The sequence below is a fragment of the Lates calcarifer genome, linkage group LG13, assembly GCF_001640805.2.
Source record: "Lates calcarifer isolate ASB-BC8 linkage group LG13, TLL_Latcal_v3, whole genome shotgun sequence".
Taxonomy (NCBI): domain Eukaryota; kingdom Metazoa; phylum Chordata; class Actinopteri; family Centropomidae; genus Lates; species Lates calcarifer.
The window spans coordinates 22,407,416-22,429,612 of NC_066845.1; the positions used below are offsets into that span (position 1 = coordinate 22,407,416).

A 22,197-nucleotide genomic window follows, 5' to 3' on the forward strand; every position below is an offset into this window, starting at 1 on the left:
CCTCAGCCAGATCTTTAGTGGCTTGTCAGTGCTTTGCCCTGGTGCTCCCATGTCACATTACAGAGAAGTCCTGATGTTGAGTTGCTGGCAAAGCCCAGGCATTCCACCTCCACAGGATCATCGACAGGCCTCCAGTTAGCCTCCTTACACTCAGCCACCAAGTCAGAGTACTTTGACTGCATTTACTCATAGGCAGCCTCTAATCCCTCCTCCCATGGGATTGTGAGTTTTATGAGCAGGACAGTCTTGGTGGCCATGGACCACATCATCATTGCATGTCAAGCCAGAGTTAGGTAGAGGTTATCCCCTTTAAGACATGGAGTTGCCTCTCCATGCACTTGCCAAGTGCAAGGAACAATCTCTCTGGGACTGGATTAGGTGCTTTGCAAAAGAGGAGGGTCTGCTGTTTGCATCCTGCCTGCATGTTTCAATCACTTGAGTCAGCATGAGGTTATGCTGCCATTGGTAGTGTCATACATCCTGACAGGTTGTGCTGCAGACTAGTGTCTGAAAGCTTAGCTACTCTCACCATCTGCCTGTCTAAGAGCTACACTTTGAAGGCTTCTCCAAGGCTGTGGACAGGTTATTTGGACAGCAGCTGAATCTCTTCCCTACCTCTGACAAATATGGTGTTGTTGCTTCTGATCCCTTTTTGGAGAGGACAGACTTTGCAACTTGGAGGTCTTGATCTTAATCCTTGCCCACGTCACATGCTTATCAACTTCTTCGGCAGTCTTGATGTGCATGTGGCTGTGTAGAGTATGCATGTGATGACATCCATGAAGCTTCTTAGCAGCAGCAGTCTTATCCCAATTGCAACAATATGGGAGATTGCACATCCCATGGCAATACCTACTTCCAGCCATTACCAGCTTGTGGTGAAATCTTGGTGGGTGCAGCACATTTAAAGGTCTGTGAATTATTTCAGTACCAAGCACTCAAGGATGTAGAAAAATATCAGGGCAAACTTAATCAGATGGGGGTGGGGGGTGGCAGGACCCTCAGTGTTTGTGTGTCCGGTCACACAACATGCAGGTATTCTACATTCTCTGGCAGCTGGTGATGATGTAGTAATCCCTCATGAGGAAGTTGGTCATCCTCTTGGCCATGACAGAGAAGATAAAGGTGATCGTAAAGGGAATGCCTCTGCTGGATTGCTGCACCACTCTGCCTAGTGTGTTTTAAAGGATTCTTTAAGAAGTTGCTTCTTTCTTTCTCCTTCCACTTTCTGTGCCTGGGTATGTGCTCTGCCCTCATCAAGCTGGCAAGCCTCTTCTTTTGTAATTAATTTCAAAATGCTTTATGAAATGATTGATGTATTAATGAATAGTCTGTGATTAGTCTGTGAAAGACATACTGGTTAATCAAATAAACTGAATAAAACAACCGGAAGTAAAATGAATAACAATGGTGTCTTTGTCTTAGATGGTGGACTTGGGCCTGCTGCTTCATCCTGGATCTTACTTCAGAGACCTCTGGAACATTCTGGACTTCATAGTGGTCAGTGGGGCGCTGGTGGCTTTTGCATTTTCGTAAGTCAAAAAACTCATACCTTTTTTAATATGAGAAGTCTTCAATTTGTAAGTTGTTAATCCTGATGATCAGATTTGGTGGATACATCTGGTGTGTCAGGTGTAATGTGCAGTGCATACCAAATGTAAACAACATGCAATTTTGACTGGGGAGCAGAAACCTGACTTGCAGCGTGCATGTGAGTGTTGTGAGTGTTTATTGACTTGATCCTCTCCCTGTTTCTGTGCTGGGATCGTTTTTAAGGAGCTTCATGGGGTAATGTCTCCTCTATCTCTCGTCTTGCTTGTCTGTGTCATCTCCTGTATGTATGTGAGAAAAACATACATGGCTTACACTGCAAAAACAAGTAATTTCCTCACATATTCAGTCTTACGTCTTTAGATGTATTCAGGTTTTCTTTAAAGGTATGTCATAGGATGAGGAGGGCAACTGTATTTTATACAAGATACTGTTGTTTGTTTCACTAAAAGTAAATATGAATTAAAAGTCTTGAAAAAAAGAATCCACCAACATTTGCTTGTTGGAGTGTATCTCTGTAAATCTCATTTGAGATTTGAAATTTATATTTTGTAGAGGAATTATAAGCAAAGCATATAAGAATTTAAACATCCAGGAGAATTTAAATAGATGTTCCTTATGTGTTCAGAATGTAATTAATGTGCATGCAGAAAGTCGTTCTCTGTCCCAAATGTCCCATCATTTGGAAACAAGAGATTATAATGCCGTATCGTTGTACTTAAGTGATATCCAACATTCCCTGAATTGAATCATGAGATTCCATTCTAAAAACACAACTGAACACAACTGAATGCATTAAATTCTGGTCAGCAAAGTCAGCTCAAAATTACAAGATGCATCACTCTCAGCTGGTGTATTTTTCCTTGAAAAGACTGTAAGGCATGCAGTATATGAAGTGAAATTGCTTGTGAGGATGGGTGTCTTTCAGTGTTCATTGTTCTGCCTGGGAACATTCCCATCTCGTTGTCCATCTAAGACTTTCCTGTACTTGAGCCTTGACCCTCCTTGCTGTCCTCTGTTGTAGAGGGGCATGTCACCTGTGTGTTCATTATCCTTATCTTTCTTGAGCCTCTGATGGGAGGTTTTTCATCAGTGCATTGCCCCAACATAACTCTGCTCTGACTGGAATGATACCATCAATTTCACATTTTCTATTATTAATTCATCAGCTTGCTAATGTAACAAGCAAGCTCCTGTTGGTGGGCATGAGAGCATCTCAGGGAATATCAGCCCTTTCTGTGATCTTAGCATGCATATTAGATAGACTGTATGACATGTATGCTGTTAGCTATAGGCTGTTAATGACTGAACTATAACCATATTACCATATCATTTCCATTTACTTGCAGTTTACGCTACACTTAACCTGTATCTGTCTGACTCAGCATCATGCTGCACATGGAGATATACAGTATTTATATGGTTTGGTTCCAAACCTGTGCTGAACAGCATTTGTGAATACTTTTTTGTGAAATTCATATACAGCACCTTCCAGTGACTGACAGCCTGTACATCTGCTCAGTATAAAATAAATAAGACATTATGAAATGGTAACCTAGCACTAGTTACCAGATGAAGAGTTAGCATATCATTAACTAACCACATTAGTTTTTTTATTCACAGGTTACATTAAAAAGCTCCATTCAGGACTGAGAGACAGGGTACACCTTGGACAGGTTGCCAGTCTATCACAGTGCAGACATTTAAAGACAAACAACCATTCACACTCACATTCACTATGGGCAGTTCTGAGTCACCAGTTAACCTGCTTGTCTTTGGACTGTGCAGGCACAGGGAGAACATGCAAACTCCACACAAAAATCTCCAGGTTTGAACCTGGAGCCTTCTTGCTGTGAGATGACAGTGCTAACCACTGCACCACCATGCTGTCCTTATTTCATAATGTCTCATTTATTATGATAGAACACACTGGATCTCCTTGGCTGGGATTCTGTCTCATTCTTAAGGCCTTTTCACACTAAGGGCATTTTTTTCATGCAATTTCACGTCAGTTTATTTTTTTGAACGACGTTCGTCCAACGTCCTGTAAATGAACACTTTCACATCAAACTTTTCGTGCACGAAAAAGCAACGTTAATTTTTTTCACCACCGGGTCGATTTTTCCAACAATTTCTAATGTTTCATCCACAGCAGGAAAGCACTCAACCAATCAGGGCGTAGCTTCATGAAATGTCAAGATAGCAGCTGATAGTTGACAGCTGACAGAAGATGACAGAGACCCTGATTTACTTTGTGTCTCAGTATCTGGCACTATTTGACAAGGGCAACAAATATTATAAAGACAACGATTTTAAAGACAATAGTTGGATAAAAATAGAAGAAGAGCTCTGTGATGAAAACGGTGGGTACACAACCCATGATCCGTAGCCTACTTTGTGATGTGGTGAACATTTGCTAGCTTGCGTTAGATAAGATAAGATAAATGTACTTTATTGATCTGTTAGGGAAATTCTTGCGTTACAGCAGTAGAGACAGCAACAGGTAACAACAGCAAAATGAAAAATACTCAAGAAAATAATTTAAGTTGCAATTAAATAGTTATGTGCAATATTTGCATCTGAGAATGAATGTGCAAAACTGGTGGTGAAGTATAGGTAAGAATATGTAGAAAGAAAGAAAGAAAAAAAAGTATATGTTGTATATGTGTATGTTGCAGCTGAGCGACTCAAAAAGCTGTTAAAGAATCTGAGGCACACCTTTTTAATAGCTAGCTGCAGGTGACCATGGAGAGGTGGCTGCAGTCACTGGCACCAGATTCATATCAGAAGGAGGGGGTGCAGAAAGAGTAGGCTAATCTACCCATACTGAGCAACAAATCCATTTATTATTTGGAGCTCTATGCACGGCTCTCCTCTGAGCTCACACACCTCTAGCTGCTGCGGGGGACTGCGCGATGTGGTGCTGCTCTCATGGGCTTACTGCCTGTGGCCCTCACAACTCCACACATCACCCATGAATACACCAGGGATCTCTTTGTAAATTTTAAATGATAAAGAGTATGGTCTAGACCTGCTCTATATGTACAGTGCCTCAAGATAACTTCTGCTGTGAATTAGCACTATATAAATAAAACTGACTTGACTTGACCAGTGAAACCACACAACACACAACCACACTAGGCTAGTTGTTTGAAATGAAAAACTAACTAGGCTAACCTGCTGTAATCCTAAATATATAATGTGCAACAACGCTTCTGTCAAACACCATGTCTCATTGCTGTAAACTGCACACCTCAGTCATTGCTCAGTGCAAGTAACAGAGCTCCAGTGCAGTGGAGCAGTGGCCCCTGTATGTAAGAAGGAGTCCAGAGAGGCAGATTGATGATGGTTCATGAGGGTGTACTGCCAGGCCACTTGTCCAGCTGGTGAGTTGAAATATTGCCGGAAGGTGTCCCTCACTTTCAGTGCCTCTGCTGATGCTTTGTAGCCTTTCCGATTTCTGATGGGGGCTAGGATGCTCACTGAATCTGGCTCTGGTTCATCACTGTCAGGCTGCTGGTTCTCCTCAGCTGTAAGGAAGAAGTTGGACAGTATGCAGGTTGCTTTCACAATACTGTCAGCAACTTCAGGGCAGACCTGCAGTCTTCTGTGGTGCACCGTCCAGCACTGGGTGAGAATGCTAAAGGCTTTCTCCACCACCCAGCGGTCAACCGTCTGAGAGCAGCCGTGGTAGAGTTTTAACTCCTGCACTAAGCAATGAAACTCCCCGTGTTCTGGTCTCCTCCTCAGAACAGGGTGTACCCGAAATGTTCTCTTTTTTTCCCCGTTTATCGTGTAAAAGAGCAAGCACCAGCTCATCCTCACATGACGACTCCATTGTCGATTAGTTTAGCAAAATGCTTGCATGATCGCGTTCAGTGTGAATATTAATGTTGTGATAAATTTGTCAACTTTTTCTTTCACATTTTCGCATTCTATATTCGCGTCGCGCTGTATGTGAAAAGGCCTTTAGTCCAAACAAATTATTTAAATAGGTATTTGTCTCCAGGTCACCTCCATATTGACAGATTAAAAGTCTTTGACAGCTGTCATTCACTCACCATGCATGTCTCCAGAGCTCTGTCTGCCTGCCATCCATTTTGATCAACTGTCTGTGGCAAGGACAACAAACCATAGCATCTCCATCCAAGCTGAATCTGCAAATTTCACAGATCTGTATTCTGGTGATGTCATCTCACCTACTGTAACCTCTCAAGTGTAAACTGCAGTACTGCCTTTTAATGTCAGCTTCAGGTGCTAATGATAACCTGATTTTCAGGGCTGGGATGATATTTCTATTTGTTTTATTATAGTAGAAGATCTTTCATGAGGTGCTGGTTGGCATTTGCTCTTTTTATTTGACGTTTTGGTTGAGACTGAGAAGTTGTAGCAGCATGCAGTTACAGAACAAGGGCTGAACAAGTGCCTGTCTTAATTGCCAATAGTCTGTTTTACTGTCTTAATCAGTGATAGGCTGCCTCCAAAAATAACAGGCACATTCAGCATCCAATAACAGCTACTATTTTCTGTTTCTATAGTTCAAGCCATTGTGGAGCCTATTTTGTTCAGGGATTTACTCACTCAGTTGTCTGCTACCAACCAAAATATATAAAATTTTACATCTGTTTTCATTAATGGAAACTATGGTGTTGTCATATGATGCAAACATATGCTTTATTTTGTTTGTATGTGTGAAGCATCCATAAATGTGCTATACCTTGTTTTACCACTGTTCTCCCCAAGTAGATCGCAACAAGGTGTGACCAGGTGGGGAACCCTCCTATGCCACCCTGACCCCCCTCCCTGATTCCTCACCCTATAACCATACCTTACCCTAACCCTTTTCCCCCAAATCCAACCCTCTGTAACTACCATTCGTCTAATGCTAGATCAGCTTCATGTATGAAATATTAAACCCATACTCCAATTAATAAAATGCCTTTTTAACTCAACAGTAACCTTTGTCTGACAGCTTTCAACTGAAACCTGCCTCTACCAAAACCACAGAGAGAGTCATAACTTCAGTAAAAAAATAATTAAGAGCTCTTTTAATGACTTAGATAATTACTTTAATAATAGGCAGTTTTAGTAATTAGTAATGATGAATAAAAGTGTGGTACACTAAACAAATTCTTTATATTGCATCTTGGAATGAAACCTGTCATTTAGAGGTCACTGTCTTTTAAAAAAGGATTTTTTCTCTTGTGTTGGTCAGTCAATCTTCACTCACAACATCCACCATCAGCAAACTCTGGCCTATGTACACTGAATTTACCTTCTGTCTACCTGAGTAATGTGAAGTACCGTATGTAAAGCCATCCAGCCCTCACACTACACATACAGCCAGTGTTTATCAGCATGGAGGACAGGCAGCCAGTTTTATGCACATTTTTGTGCATTTCATTTGGTGAATACAGTATTGAGTATGCAATGAGGAGTAGGAGTACCTGTTGCTTTGAGAATAGAACCAGCCATGAGTATTAACTTAATCATGAACTACAGTTTATGTTGTGGATAGAGGGAAGGCATTTTCTTGATGCGATATATAAAAATTTTATCACTGTATTTTCTGGTATTTATTGCGATAACAACATAAATGACGGTAAGAAATAGTACTGTGGGTGGGGTGTGTGTGTGTTTGGGGGTGAGGGGTGAGAGATGTGTCTACATACAGGAGGGGACTAGGATTAGCATCCATGCCAGCAGAGCCACCATCAGCAGATAGCACATGTTTAAAAAATGCTGATATTTTGGTCTGACTTCCAGATGTCTGGGCTCGATGTTTGTCCAGCTATGATTTTACAGAAACAATACAATATCGCCCATCCCTAGGGGACACCTGCCTCAAATAATAGTTCATCCATGTGTAGCTATATGTGTTAGTTATAAGTTAAGCTCTAAATTAAGTCACATTCCATCATCATTACAAGAACATGAAGATCAATTTGGTATTTTGGGAGTGATCAAGTTTTTTCAATAATGTTAAAAAAAAAAAACTTGAAGAACAGAAAATAGTGTGTGACAGAAATGTGTTTACAATAGATAATACAATAGATAAAGAAAATGTGTTTTAAAGGATAGGATCAGATTTTGAAGCTTTATCTTATCACAGTGCTCATAGTACTTCATATATAGTTTTAGAGGGTTACTATCATAATTCTGTGTCTCCATACTGACCATGAAGTGATCCTAACTCTAATGAAAAAGAGGGGGATCAAAATATGCACTGGTAGTTGCATATAGTTTGTTAATGGCACTCAGCACTGTCAGTGAAACCTGGCATGATGGAGATCGACAGTTTTGATGGTGCATTGACATAATGTGCATTTGCTATGCCTCTGAAATTAGTTTTTTGCTCAGTCTGAACTCATATTTACTCTACTCACCCTATGATGGCAATGTTTCATAGCTAGTGTGGAATGAGGAACTTATAACTCTTTCAAAGTCTGTATGGCATGTGGATATTAAGATATACTTGGAAAAAAAATTAACCTGTCTTTTAAATTATTTTTTAATGCAGCTTGCTTAAGTATTGCAATCCAGGGAGAGAGAGAAACAAACTGACTCTGGAGAGTAAGTGAAGTAAAATCAGAGCAGTGTTGAGAGAGTTGGAAAAGGGATTATGTTTTCAGGGCCTAGTTCTCTGTTTTCATTCCATTAAAGTGATTGACCGTTGTGGTCACGTCTGAGCCAGATGTCCCCATTATCATTTGAACCTTCACATTCCTCTACATGTCAAATTTTAGGCCTCGTATTAAGTCTAATCTCACTTTTTCTCCTGTTTCTTCACTACATCTGAGTGTTGAAAGCTATCAGATTATCTTACACGGTTGTTCCTATAATCCTCTGTGTAAATGTGTGTCTGGTCTTAAAACACTCAGTGACACCGTATGTCACTGTAAATGCATGCTAAACTAATGTGCATCAGAGCATGGAAGTTGTTGCATGTAGTTCTGATTAGAGTAAAGTGACCTCATAAGGCCCCAGTGGAAGACAGAATCAATGTCATCATATCACAGTGGAGTCGACTGGACTGAAACTGTACACAAATTGATTTCAGAAAATCTCCTAGTAGGAAACATTCAAGCCAGGTACAGTGATCCATGGACAAAATCCATATTGCTCCTCATGGATCTAATGTTCACAATTGATAAGTGCCTCCTGGCATAAGCTTTCCTAGGGAGGCCTTACCATATAATATCCCAATAATTGGAGCACACCCTTCAGTCCCTTTTCTAAAACTGGTAACCACCACCCTGGTTTGTCCATCCACAGGCACTGTCCCCAACCTCCACACTACACTAGAGAGGCATGTCAGGCTAGATAGCTCAACAAGAGCCTTTGGCATTTCAGGGCAAATCTCATCTACACTCAGCACTTTGCCCAGGGATTCTTCAAAGTGTTCTTTCCACTGCTGAGCAATATTCCCAGTCAGGATTAGCAGTTCTTTTCCCCTGTTGAACACTGCTTCATGAGACTGTGACTGCAATTATGCACTAGAGCAGTTTGTAGCTGGGTGTGAACAAGTCAGGATGCAATTCAGCCCATCCAAGTTTGATGCCATGGTTCACTGACAGAAAAAGTGGATTGTTCTGGGTTGGGACTTAGGTTGATGCCCCACGTAAAGGAGTTCGAGTGTCTCTTGTACATACAAATGAAGGTTCCCAAGAGCACAGTGGCCTTCATATTCTTCAGTGGAAGAAGTTTGGAACAATCAGGGCTCTTCCTAGAGCTTGCTGCCTGGCCAAATTGAACAATCAGGGGAGAAGGGCTTTGACAACAGGTGTGACCAAGAACTTGATGGTCACTCTGGCAGAGCTCCAGAGAGCCTGTGTGGAGATGGGAGAAATTTCCAGAAGGACAGCAACACTGCAGTCCACACTGCAACTCTGATCTCAGCTTAATGGCAGAGTGGATAGATGAAAGCCTCTCCATGGAGAAAGAGACCTTATGCATACAGGTGTGTGCCTTTCCAAATCATGTCCAATCAATTGAATTTACCACAGATGGACTCCAATCAAGATGTAGAAACATTCTAGAAACAACTGAACATGATTCAGAGAGATGAGAGGAACTTGAGCTAAATTTTAAGTCACAGCAAAGGGCCTGAATTATCAATGTGATATTTCAGTTTTTCATTTTTTTCCACAATGACTCAACACATGGGATAAAGCTAGCAATTGTTCTGCCTGACGCTCATTTTTACACCTGACGCCCCACATCTGATGGATCAAGGCTATTATTTGGTATTATACTGTAGTAGTGTTGTAGTAGTGTTGGCAGCCAACCTGTTCCACAGTACTGTACTGTACTGTACTGTAAGTATGTTTTGTTGATTACCTTGCAGCTTCCACTGCAGGGAAGGATCTAGTGTCACACCTTAAATATTGTATATATCAAAGAATGCCTACTTTCTAGATAAAGAGAGATTAAACTTATCTCTGATTATTAATATGTTTCTGTTGTATTTAGGTTTTTTGAAAGAGCCCAAAAGGCATGGATTTATTTTTTGAGGGGCTTTTTTCCCCCACAAAATGTGTTAAAACCCTGAATTTTGGTAAGGTTTTGAATATTTCTGTATATTCATGTCTTAATAATACACAGTTAAAGTTCAGTCACTTTTATTTATTAAGAAATTAATGCAAAAAAGTAAAAACCCCTCTGTCATTAGATTTTGTTTCACATATTTGCTAAATCCTGATTGGTGCCCAAATGGGCCACTTAAATTTGGTAAAAGTAGCACAGCAAAAAAAAATGTAGAAACATGTCAACTGTGCTCACAGTAAGAAACTGATTGGGAAAAAATACATTTAAAGGCCTTTAGTGTCACAAGACTCTTATAGGGAGAGTTGTTGAAAGTCTACTCTCAAAGAAAAACACTGACTTTCTGACAATAAGCTCTTGGAAGAATCACCTATTCTTACTTACACAGTAGCAAGTTCATCAGTTTTTAGCAAACTCAAATTCATGAGTCTGGTGTGCAAATAAGAACACTGGAAACAGTGGAAATGTGCAGTTGCCTGTGTTGTGTGTTTACTGCTCAGGAATAAAACTGGCAACTAGTCCTATTCCAAAGTTAGTGTGCTTGAAATGTATTCCCTCTGTCCCCTTATAGTCACATGTTATAAATACAGCACAATACATACATACAATACATGTATACCTTCTTTACTATTCACAGATGTTTAAAAGTGCTGATTTTTATGTTTTTTCAGATTTTTTTTTTTTTTTGCCTTTCTACAACACATTGTTTTACAAGAGACTATAATAGTGGGTAAAGTCAAAGAATCTCTGGGTTGCCAATGTCCAAGTCAGTTTAAGTAGTTGATTAATGGTGGAAACACATTTGGCAAGAAAAAGTAATTGTGTTTTTTCTGACCACTCAGTGGGGTAATACATAGCTAAAGTGTCACTGAATGATAATTCTTAAGTGGCTATTTTAAAATGTAAAAGAAATAGTGTTTTGGAAACAGGCTTATTCCCCTTTCTTTCTGAGAGTGAGATGAAAATATCAGTCTTACCTGTCCTGAAGACTCTCTCTCTCTCTCTCTCAAGCCTTCTCTCTCTCCCTTTTTCATGTACCTGCAGCCTTGTGGTACTTGTGGCGAGTATAATAGATGCAAAAGATAAGCTGGAATTCAGAGGTTAAACTATCTAAACATATTAAAAATATGTAAACAATGAATAAACCAACTAAAAACAAAATGTGAATTTAAGTGCCAGAGGTTTACCATTCAAGAGTTCAATAACCACAGGGAAAGTACTTCTTCTGTGCTTCTGTACTTCTTCTGTTGAGCTGTCTGAACATCCTCCCACAAGACTTTTCATCAGAGGGTAGCTTCTGCTGGGTAGAAATCATCTCCAACAATATTCAAGGCTTTTTGGTGACGCCAGACTTTATACATTGAAGAGAAAGATGGGAGGGAATGGCCATTAATTTTATATGTAGTCTTAACAATTTTCTCCATTTGTTTTATTAATTGTCAGACTACCAAAGCCAACTATTAAAGAAAAAGTTAGCACACTTCTACAACAGCTGTGTAAAATTGGACCAAAGCTTTTCTTGAAGTGCCAAAAGTCCTAAGCTTATACATAATATATATACCCCTTGACATTTTCAAGTAGTTTGCTGGCAATTTCAGGCAGCAGTTTCCCACGTTACCTCTTCTGAAATCTATGATCTTCTCTATTTTTCCCAGTGTATGAGCTAAGGGTTATGATCACTGCAACAACTCCTCCCTCCTGTGTGCTTTTTCTAGAATTCACTGTACTAGTAACTGTAATTAATAAATAATATGTGATGACGAAACTGCACCATTCACTGATCTCTTCTCACTATACGCAAATTGATTTTGATCAATACTAAAACAAGACAGAAATCAGTGGACCAGATGTCATTATAAACGTAATGAAGGCCAATGGTTTATAATCATTTGATTGTAGTTTTTGACTGTATAAGTGATTCATTACAAATAGAGGTTAGAATATGCGCTAACTGGCCTGGACAATGTCTGAAGGTTGCAGCAGGAATGTGATCTGGCCCTGCTGCTTTCCCTAGATTAAGAAGTTGCTATCCGACCTCATCTTCCTCTAAGATCAAGGGAGAGAATAGTGTGACTGGTCTATCAAGGGATGTCACTGAACAATCGTTCACAGTAAACAACAATAAAACATAATTTAATTTATGAGGAAAATTCAAATAATTATCCCACCAACACCCCTTTACTCTTAAAGTCTATAATCTGTTGCAAACTGTACACCCTTCTACTGTCCCTACTACTCATTTTACCCTTCAGTTTCTCTTTGTATTGTCTTTGACAGGATTTGCTGTCACTATAGAAAGTTGCAGGTTTAGATAAGATTCAGATATCTTCACAGTAACTGAAATAAGATGTCACTCTGCCAATAAAGAAAAACATCCCACATAGTGCAATCCAAGCAGTCTCTTAGCCTGTAGATTGTCCAGTGACCATGATCTAATTATTTCCGTTTGTGGTTTAGCGGTTTCAAAATTTTCATGTATGTATGGATCACAAGGTAGATCAGATTACCATCTGAGTGAACAAGTGGCACAGAGGAAATTGCTTGGTAAGTCCAGGGATTTCAATAGCACTGAGAAAAGATCTTACTCTCTCTTGTTGCTAGTTTTATCTGTGGTTTCTGTGCAGGGGGCACTTTGTACATGTTTTCAAACATAATCACTGTATCCAGGTACAAGTTGTTAGTGCTTCTCAGAAATTAATTTGCCAAGGAGTGTTGAGGAATTACAAGCCTGTGTTTATGATGGAATGTAATACTCCTAACATTTTAGCACAGCAGAGCACCATTACGCTGGCTCAGTCGAACTAGAGAAGTGATTCTGTGTTTGGAGCAATGTGTGCTGAAGATGCTGACTACTAGTGTGTGTGGCACGCTTGTTAGTTGGTGTTATTTAATTGTGTCTACAGAATAAAGTACGCTCATTTGGAAACTGACAGCCAGGTGAACCCCTTGTTGCGGAGGGTTCCTGCAGTCTGCATCTCAAACATACGGCCTCAGGTTATGGAAAACAGGATTGTTAACATCCAACATCCTAACTCTAGCTCTGTGTTTAACACACAGACATGACACAATACCAATCTTCTCATCTCACTCTCTGAAAGAAAGCAATTGTATTTCCCATAAGGTTGAACTGTTCCTTTAAGTATAAAATATCTCTCCACCATGGTCTCCTAGAATGTCATACTCATGTAGTCATCTCCTACATTTTCGTCAATGGATGAGTCAGTGTCTTGGTATATTAGAGTGGTGCCTGTTACATTGGTGTAGTTACCAAGGTAATGTGAGTGACAGGATAACGTATAGAAAGCCAGTCACAAGGTTGCCTCCTCCTGCTCCCAGTTTCTATCCTTGCTTATCCTTCTCAGGAACACTGAGTGTGGGTGAGCACACACCTTGTTTACCTTGACAAGCGCTTAGACAAATCTGCCCAGTCTAACACTAGTATTTATGCCCTGACCATTGTGCATTAGAAACATCATGCATGAACCAGGATACCTTACACAACAATGTTTACAACAGACTTCCCATTTTTCCTATTGATGTGTTTTTGTTGATATCCAGAAAGTCATTCGTTGTGTGTCTCATTAAATGATCTAAACACACCTCATTCATATTCTGCCACATTTCAAAAGTAGTTAGTATAACAAAACTAATTATGGCTATCAATTTAAGTCTGAAAACCCATTTCTGCTACATGTGCTGTTTATCAACATTAGTAATTAACTGAGTACCTGATTACTGCAGGTTGTTTATAGATAATTATGTGGTTTAACAATGGTTGCTTTCCACAGGGGGACCAAAGGCAAAGACATCAGCACTATCAAGTCACTGAGGGTTCTCCGAGTACTCAGGCCTCTCAAGACCATCAAACGTCTGCCAAAACTCAAGGTTTTCATTTTAAATGAGCTCAGCAGATTCCACGTCAGCTGTTAAGAAGCACATTACATTCATACTTGTTTGAACTGCCCAAATGTGTTATGTTACAGATACAAAAGAAAGCAAATAGCAGATTATTATGAGATATGATTATTATGAGCAGATTATGATCGCAGCTATACCTGCACCCTACACAGAATATATACCTCTCAATTTCCATTGTTATTTTACTTTTTTGTTTGTTTGTTTTTTTAACATAATAGAGTCATATTGGGGCTGTTTAGTGTTAGCATTTATTGTTATTTATTACATAATGTACATTACAATCTGGACCCACCAACAATTGGTCCAGTATTCCCAGTGGATAGGCTGGGCCTGCATATTTGTCAGCTTTAGGTGAATATCATTTTAAAGACAGTTCTGGTTAAGACAGCAACATCCTGACAAACAAAACAGACAAAAAAGTAAATTGATAATAGTTTTCAAGCATGTTCAGAAATTAATTTTCCCATTAATCCCCAAATGAAATGTGTGTCTCCTCAGGCAGTGTTTGACTGTGTGGTCAACTCTCTGAAGAACGTGCTGAACATCCTCATCGTTTACATCCTCTTCATGTTCATCTTTGCGGTCATTGCAGTTCAGCTCTTCAAAGGAAAATTCTTCTACTGTACAGATGAGTCCAAGGGCCTGGAGAAGGACTGCAAGTTGGTCTAAAATCTGCATCTTCCATATTTTTTATTTTAACAACTTTTTAACCATAAACCCTTAAACAAAACCAGGCCCTATGTCTGTCTATCCCCACTCTTTATTAATGTCTTCTTGTCATCCAGGGGACAGTTCTTGGACTATGACAAAGACGAGGTAGCTGCCATGCCCAGAGAGTGGAAAAAATATGAGTTCCATTATGACAATGTGCTGTGGGCCTTCTTGACCCTCTTCACTGTCTCCACTGGGGAGGGCTGGCCAACGTAAGTGCAGCTGACTTGACTCCCTCTTTGAGTTAAAGACATATGTAATGCTGTCATAGTTGAAACTATATACACCCATCAGTGATGGATTTGACACCTGAAACAACAGGGTTCACTCAGGATTCTTAATTTATGTAATGTAACTTAAAATTGGACCACTGGAAATGCAAGTGATAAAAAACATTACACAGACAAAAACTTCATTTGGATGTAGTAAAAGCTCTGGGAAAATATTAATCTTCACAACTGACAAAACTAAAATATTATTAACATACTGTACAGAGTGGAATCAGAAAAAGTATGACCTGAGCTGTCAAATCATGAAATGTTCCCATCTATATATAACTGACAGGGATTTTCTTTAATTTTCCACTGAGCTCAAATTAAAGGGTCATGTTACTTGACTTAAACTCTTGAATCCCAAAATTTTCAAAGATTCAAAATATGTCAGGCTGAATTTTGGGAAATGTGTTTAGAATTATTGACAAGACAGTGAATATCTCCATTTGATGGAATGATGTAGCCATCAAAAATCCATGCAATCTTGGGTTTAAATACTGAAATTCACTCAATGTAAACAGTGATGGATGAAAGTCAAATTTTATATGTCTATATCTTTTAGATCTGCTTTGGTCTCCACCAACCTCTGAGAATTCTAAACACAAAATCACCATTTGGATCTGCAAGATGTGCTTTTCCTCAGTATAAATAGATGTTGGAAATGTTGGAAAATCAAATCAAATGCCTTTTTGTGTAAATAATATTTTCAAAATATTTACTTACATTTCTTCTTTGGTGTTCACAGTGTGGATTACATGTGGTGAACAAAGAAATACAGAAAGTGTGCAGATTCAGCTGGCTCACAGAAAATCTCCTAACAGGAAGTGAAACCCTTAAGCAAGATAAAGACATTGCAAAATAAAAGTCACCAAAATAAAAGTACTTTCAAATTGATGTCTTTGATGCATCATATGCAGAAATATTGCTCTGAGAAGCAGTATTGAAAAAGAGTGAGCTGAATGGTGTTGGTAGCATTTCATGAAAGAAACACACTGACCTTTCAGTCATAAAACAGTGTGAATGGTCACTTGTCCATCAAGATCCTGTCACTGAAGACTGTGTGCTAGTGTTTTGGCCTAGCTCAGGGTTGCTGTTAAAACCACAGTATATTAATACAGTTCAATAAGCCTTCATATCTCTAATGTTGTATATTAATCTCATGCCTATTACACATACAAATACACGTTACACACGGTAATAACATTTTTTTTAAAAAACAATTTTATTACAGAAAGTAAGTATTGTCACATTGGTGCATAATATTATAGAGTGGATTTGTTTCTGCATCTCACCTCCTTTATGTTGTGCTTTCTCCTCTCTCCTTTCAGTGTACTGAAACACTCTGTGGATGCCACCTTTGAAGACCAGGGTCCCAGTCCAGGCTACCGGATAGAAATGTCCATATTCTATGTAGTCTACTTTGTCGTCTTCCCTTTCTTCTTTGTCAACATCTTTGTTGCCTTGATCATCATTACCTTCCAGGAGCAGGGAGACAAGGCCTTGTCTGAGTGCAGCTTGGAAAAGAATGAGGTAAGTACAGAGATAAGTATAGACATGGAAAACAAATCTGAGCTATGCTACTATAGTTCTTCTACATCCATAAACTTTTGGTCACTTTTTTCTTCCATATGTTTTCGTTTGCTAACTAGTTCTGCATACTTTGTGCCACAGAAACAATTCAGGTATCAAAATGTCCAGCTTTCTCTGGACATTTATGCTTGTATACAACTTTTTTCAGCTATTTCTGGGCAATTTTATATTAATCATTAAAACATGAATGGGATCCTATGGGAGCTCAGCTCAACTTTCTTCAAAAACACTCAACTTTGCAAGTTTACTAGTCTGGCATATGTGCAGCCACAGATTCCATTTTTGTCTTAAAATGTTCCCAAGACTTTGATATTTTAATGTTTAAATCTGCTATGTTTAGTTTAGGAGATTTCTGGCATTTTAGTGAGGGAACTTGTTACAGCTTCTTGGGGGATTTATCAGTGTGTCATGTGGCAGGCTAGAGTGTGGAGTTCTCCTCTCCTCCCCAATTCTTTAACTCACCATATCTCCTGATGTGTCTACATCTAGGTTCTACAGGAGAACATACAGGTGAATCAGCTGAAATACCTCTCAATGAACAATCAGTGCCTCTAACAAAAATAATTACTATGGTATTAAATCAATCTCTGGTTGTTCCACTCTATTTTGTGCCTGTACTTGAATTCCTGCCACCACCCAGGCAAGAAAAGCTGTCCATCCAGGCTATTAGACATTATGATGATTCAGAAAGCAGAAACATGAAGAATAGTGAAGGTGGATAACGAAGATGATGAAGATCCCATGAACAGCAAGGAAGAGATTATAATGAAGATGGAATCCCAGAGGCAGTGGGGTGATGGCAACTGTTGCAGCAAAGTTCAGTCTGGGATTTGTCCTCAATAAAAAACCAGCCTGCACAAAATGTGCAGAGCAATCAATTAATAGTCCATAATGTCCAAAATCACTTATTTCCCTTTAACACTATAACCGAACACAATATTCTCACATTTCAAATTAATACCTGTAACTATACAGTATATTTGAACAGTATTTGATGTTCAACTCAGTTTAAGCTAACTTTATCTGTCCATCAGAATGAAACACCATTTGGACGATGTCTGTAGCTCAACACTAACTCACTAGAATTTCTAGTACAAATGCTGTTTAACAGAGAATTGGCAGTTCCGTTGCTGCAGCAAAGCTATCTGCTTGTTCTTCAGTTTTTACTCACTTGTTACCATCTACTTTTATCAGGTAATATCTAATGTTTTGGCAACTTTCCCTCACAGGATCTAGTCTCTACTGCCACCCTGATCAATTTTCCATTCTCTCTATAAGAATGTGTCCTCTGTCACCCAGTGTGACTCCCATAGTGCCATGACTCACAGTTTCACTGAGCTCTGAAGTTCTTGTTAAAAACAGAGATGAAGGGTGTTTTAAAACAGTGACAGTGTCTAAACTATAAAACATACGTACACATATAATACATCAGTGTCTTTATTGAAGCTTTGTGGAGCTCATAGTGAAGACATTTTGTTGATAGGACTTGTACTTTCCAAGCTAGGAGAACATTTTTTGCTTATGTGCTGTTGTCCACCTGGGGTAGACAACAGCTCCTTTGGGGCCCACCACCTTTGGGAGGCCCCGGTCACAATAGTAACCAGTGACTCAGCAATTGGTGATGACTCAGCAGTTTCTGGGCACAGGTGGACTAAGCTGACACTAATTGGCTAATTAAACTGATCAACTCTTTGTCTGTCTCTGTCATTGAGGCCAATTTTACTGCTGACTGCTGATTATCCTGGATATACACCAAGCAGAAGGCACATTTAAAAAATTCTAGTTAGCTAGCTCTATTAACAGTTTTACTCCTCTTTGTTTGTTGGTTTGTTGGATATTCATAATTGAGAATGAATGAATTTTCATGAAGGCAAAAAAATCCAAAGGGAGACAAAATAAAGTAACTACAAAATTAAACAGGAAGTAATCAAAACCAAGACACAAGGTGAAAACCAAAATGAAAAAAAAAGTCACAGGGGAGATGGGCCATGACAGACTTGTGACTGAACAACAGCCATCTGTCTCTAAAGTGACCAAAGGATGCCCAACAAGTTTGAGTGAACACACAAACAGAGTCATCTTTCCATTCACCATCTCATTCAGATCTCATCCATTTTCCCCCCATGTCTTTCTCTTGTTAGGCTGCATTATGAACTAGCAGAGTTCAACTCTTTCTGATGAATGTCTGTTTCTGTTTTTGATAAAGAATGCACAAGAATTGATGTTCTCTCAAGATTTAGATGGTTGCCTAGTGACGAAACTTGTCATACTTGTCTGTTGCCTAGTGTGTTGTCTCAGCATTTGCTCAGTTGTTCAGTATCCTCCTTTTTTGGCTTTCAGGGCTGTAAAATCTGTATATTTTGGTCAAAACAGTTGTTATGTGTGTATGTAGTTTTTCAATGTTTTCAGTAATTTGAAGTCTTCTGGGGTGTCTCCTGGGTGTGTTCATTTAATACTTTAATAATGATCCACAGTTTAACTATAAATAGCACCCAGGACTGAAATTTATGTTCACATGTTGGGTATCAGTTACTCAGTGTTATTATAAGACTGAAACTGTGTTGTCTTTTCATCGAAACTGGTCAGTTCTGATGCTAGCTGCTCTCATCAGTGCAGATTCACTGAAAACTGAGGTTTGGGAGCAGATACTTTTAAATAATGAAGACAATGAGGCAAAAGTGTGTTTTCTTTGTTACAGCGGGCTTGCATTGACTTTGCCATAAACGCCAAACCTCTGACGCGCTACATGCCCGAGAACACACAGTCCTTCCAGTACAGGATGTGGAAGTTTGTTGTCTCAGCTCCCTTTGAGTACTCCATCATGATCATGATTGCTCTCAACACTGTGGTACTTATGATGAAGGTAAGTTCCATACGTTGTGTGCTTACTACACATATGACAAAACTGCTAGTTGGTGCTTCGTATGCTTATTCAAATGATGATTTGTGTGTACTGTGTTGGCACAAAAACACAATTTTTACAAGACTGCAAGAATTGTTTCCTTTTGCTGTGAGAAATGTTTTGCTGGTTTGGTGTAAGGTTTTGAGAGTGGGAGTGGGAACGAGGATGGTATTGATCTTCCAAAGTAACTCTCAACAGGAGACAGTGTTACATCTACAAGCCAGCAAGGAAAGCTTGATCAGCAAAAGTATACCTTGAAACAAACACTATTAACCCATTCTTTCAGTTCCATGGAGCTTCAGACTTATATGAAGTGATGCTGAAGAACCTCAACATAGTCTTCACCATTCTCTTCACTCTGGAGTGTATCCTCAAGATAATTGCTTTTGGTCCACTGGTGAGTAACAATAGCAGGGCGAATCTAAATTTCCTAAATAATTGAAAACAACTAATGATTTTCAACTGCTGTTTCTCAGAACTACCTAAAGGACGCCTGGAACGTGTTTGACTTTGTGACAGTGTTGGGCAGTATCACTGACATCTTGGTGACTGAAATCAATGTAAGAGCACCCTTCCCCACTCACCTCACCCTCACGTTAACAGGGCTGACTGTACTGTATCCAATACAGCTCTGCTGTCATGGTAATAAGCTCGGGCAGGGACAGCCTTTATAGCAAGCTTTGAGCAAACAAATTGGCTAGCCATATCAGCAATGACAATCACATGACAGCAGTCCAGAGAGCCTGATAGCTTTAGATGTTAAGAGAGGAGAGAATTGTGTGTGAGTCTTTCATTAATAGCAATGATTTATCATGGAGGGCTGACACAAGAGCTGAGGATGGGCAGTAGAGTCTGGTGTACAGTAGAGAAGTACTCTGCTTTATTTTTATTTTTAGTTTTACAGTTTCTCAATTAATTTCAGACTGCGTACATGTGCACACTGTGAAGTAGCCTTTGACTGACTACATGTGTGTATTTGTTGACTTGTATCAGTTTATGTTGTGCAATATGACAGTTCATGTTTTCTTGTTTCTTACTCATCCCTCTTCCATGCTGCTGTCCCTACTCAAACAATCTACTCTTTCTCTCTCTCTGTCTCTTTCTGTCTCTGTATCTTTCTGTCTTTGTCTCTCTGTTCCTTTACATTTTCATCTTGTTGATTGTCATCACTGGTGTTGCCTTGCCCTGGTTCCCAAACATCACTAGACTACGGTGAGTGATATTCTGTTGCCATTCTCTGCTCTTAGCTTGCATAGTGTTTTATTTGATATAGAAAATGTTACTCCAGAAATTTGTTACTATATTATGTAAAGTTGGGGGGCTTATGAAAGAGGAACTAAAAATAATGTCATGTGACAGAAGCCCAGACTGTAGTCCTGACTGTTGTCCCTTTCAAACATGTCCCTTGTTACATACAGAAAATGTGATGGCAATCCAATGTTGGTCTCGTGTCTGAAGTTCCTCAGTCACGTTTATATAAAAGTCGTGTAGTAAACATGCACAAATAAGTTAGAGAATCAAGCAAGCACCTGTAGGGGAAGGGGAAGCACTCCTTTTGGACAGACATCTTTTCATAATTGAATATTATAATATTAATTTTAATATTAATATTAACTGTGAATTCAATCAGTATAATATCTGAAGTCGTAACTTTTGATTTAAGGGATCCTGTTCTCCATTGCAAAGACAATGACTGGGTCTAGATATAGATCTGATTTAAACTATGGTCTACTAACTGCAAATAATTGATAAAATAGAAAAACAAATATAGCCTGGCGAAACTTAACGGCACAGGAGACAGAAATCTGTTTTGGGGGTCTTTATTCTGAACAGAAAAATTGGTGTTCAATTAAAATGTAATAAAATAAATAAAATAGGAAATAAAAAATAAAGCTTTGCAGAAGACTTTCTGCTGTATAGTACTTGCAGAAACAAAACGAAATTAGTACCAGTGGAGGACTCCCCTCTGCACACTGAAACTTATCTGCAAGACTTTCTCAAGACTTATCTTGTCTGCCTCAATAAGCATAAACGTCTAGTGCAAAAACACCAACTTCAAAAGACTGTAGACGTCAGTCTGTTAGTACAAAAGAGTAAAAAAATATCTCTGAACATGTAGGCTAGTACTTAGAAGGGCAAAAAAATATATATCTAACGGCTCATCCCTGTAACACAAACAGCCCACAAATTCACAGTTAACCACTTTACATTCAGATGTCTTAAAATGTTACAATAAATGTGTGGAACTTGCATGTACTAACGTGTGCATCTGTCCAGGAGCACAAAACAAAGTGGTGACAGGGCACTACGCCATTATCTCTGACTTCAACATGGTCTGCAGATCTATTAACATTCAACAAATACAAACATGTCAGTGTGCAACAGTTCACAAAATGCGGTAACAAATTACTTTACATCACTTTACATCGCTTGATATTTCAGACCACCAGCTGCATTTTACAACATATTTACCTTCAAAAACAGTCCATGATGTCCGGAAAACAACACTGCATGTCCGTGTCGTGGTAAAGCAAGATGGCGTCTCTCTTCCGGGTCTCTCTCAAGACTGTTCCCCAAAACATTGAGCCCACAGGTGGTTATCCAAATGGAAAAACAGTGTCATCTGGTGGCATGGGTGATTATAGTCACAGCTTCCCACCTGGCTACACAAAGAAGTAAAGATGATCAATTTAACGTGATTAACTAATA

The 22,197-nt window shown here is 39.2% G+C and overlaps 1 protein-coding gene across 1 annotated transcript in view; it reads left to right on the forward strand.

Moving 5' to 3' along the window:
* Positions 1-22,197, forward strand: part of cacna1ba (calcium channel, voltage-dependent, N type, alpha 1B subunit, a) — a 144,133-nt gene that overhangs the window by 91,040 nt on the left and 30,896 nt on the right. Inside the window, exons 24-34 of the mRNA XM_051075122.1 lie at positions 1,426-1,532; positions 1,777-1,788; positions 6,298-6,318; positions 13,884-13,980; positions 14,512-14,672; positions 14,799-14,936; positions 16,325-16,526; positions 19,285-19,449; positions 19,775-19,885; positions 19,965-20,048; positions 20,695-20,700. Of these exons, the coding sequence (XP_050931079.1) occupies positions 1,426-1,532; positions 1,777-1,788; positions 6,298-6,318; positions 13,884-13,980; positions 14,512-14,672; positions 14,799-14,936; positions 16,325-16,526; positions 19,285-19,449; positions 19,775-19,885; positions 19,965-20,048; positions 20,695-20,700 (1,104 nt within the window). The remainder of the gene's footprint in view (positions 1-1,425; positions 1,533-1,776; positions 1,789-6,297; positions 6,319-13,883; positions 13,981-14,511; positions 14,673-14,798; positions 14,937-16,324; positions 16,527-19,284; positions 19,450-19,774; positions 19,886-19,964; positions 20,049-20,694; positions 20,701-22,197) is intronic.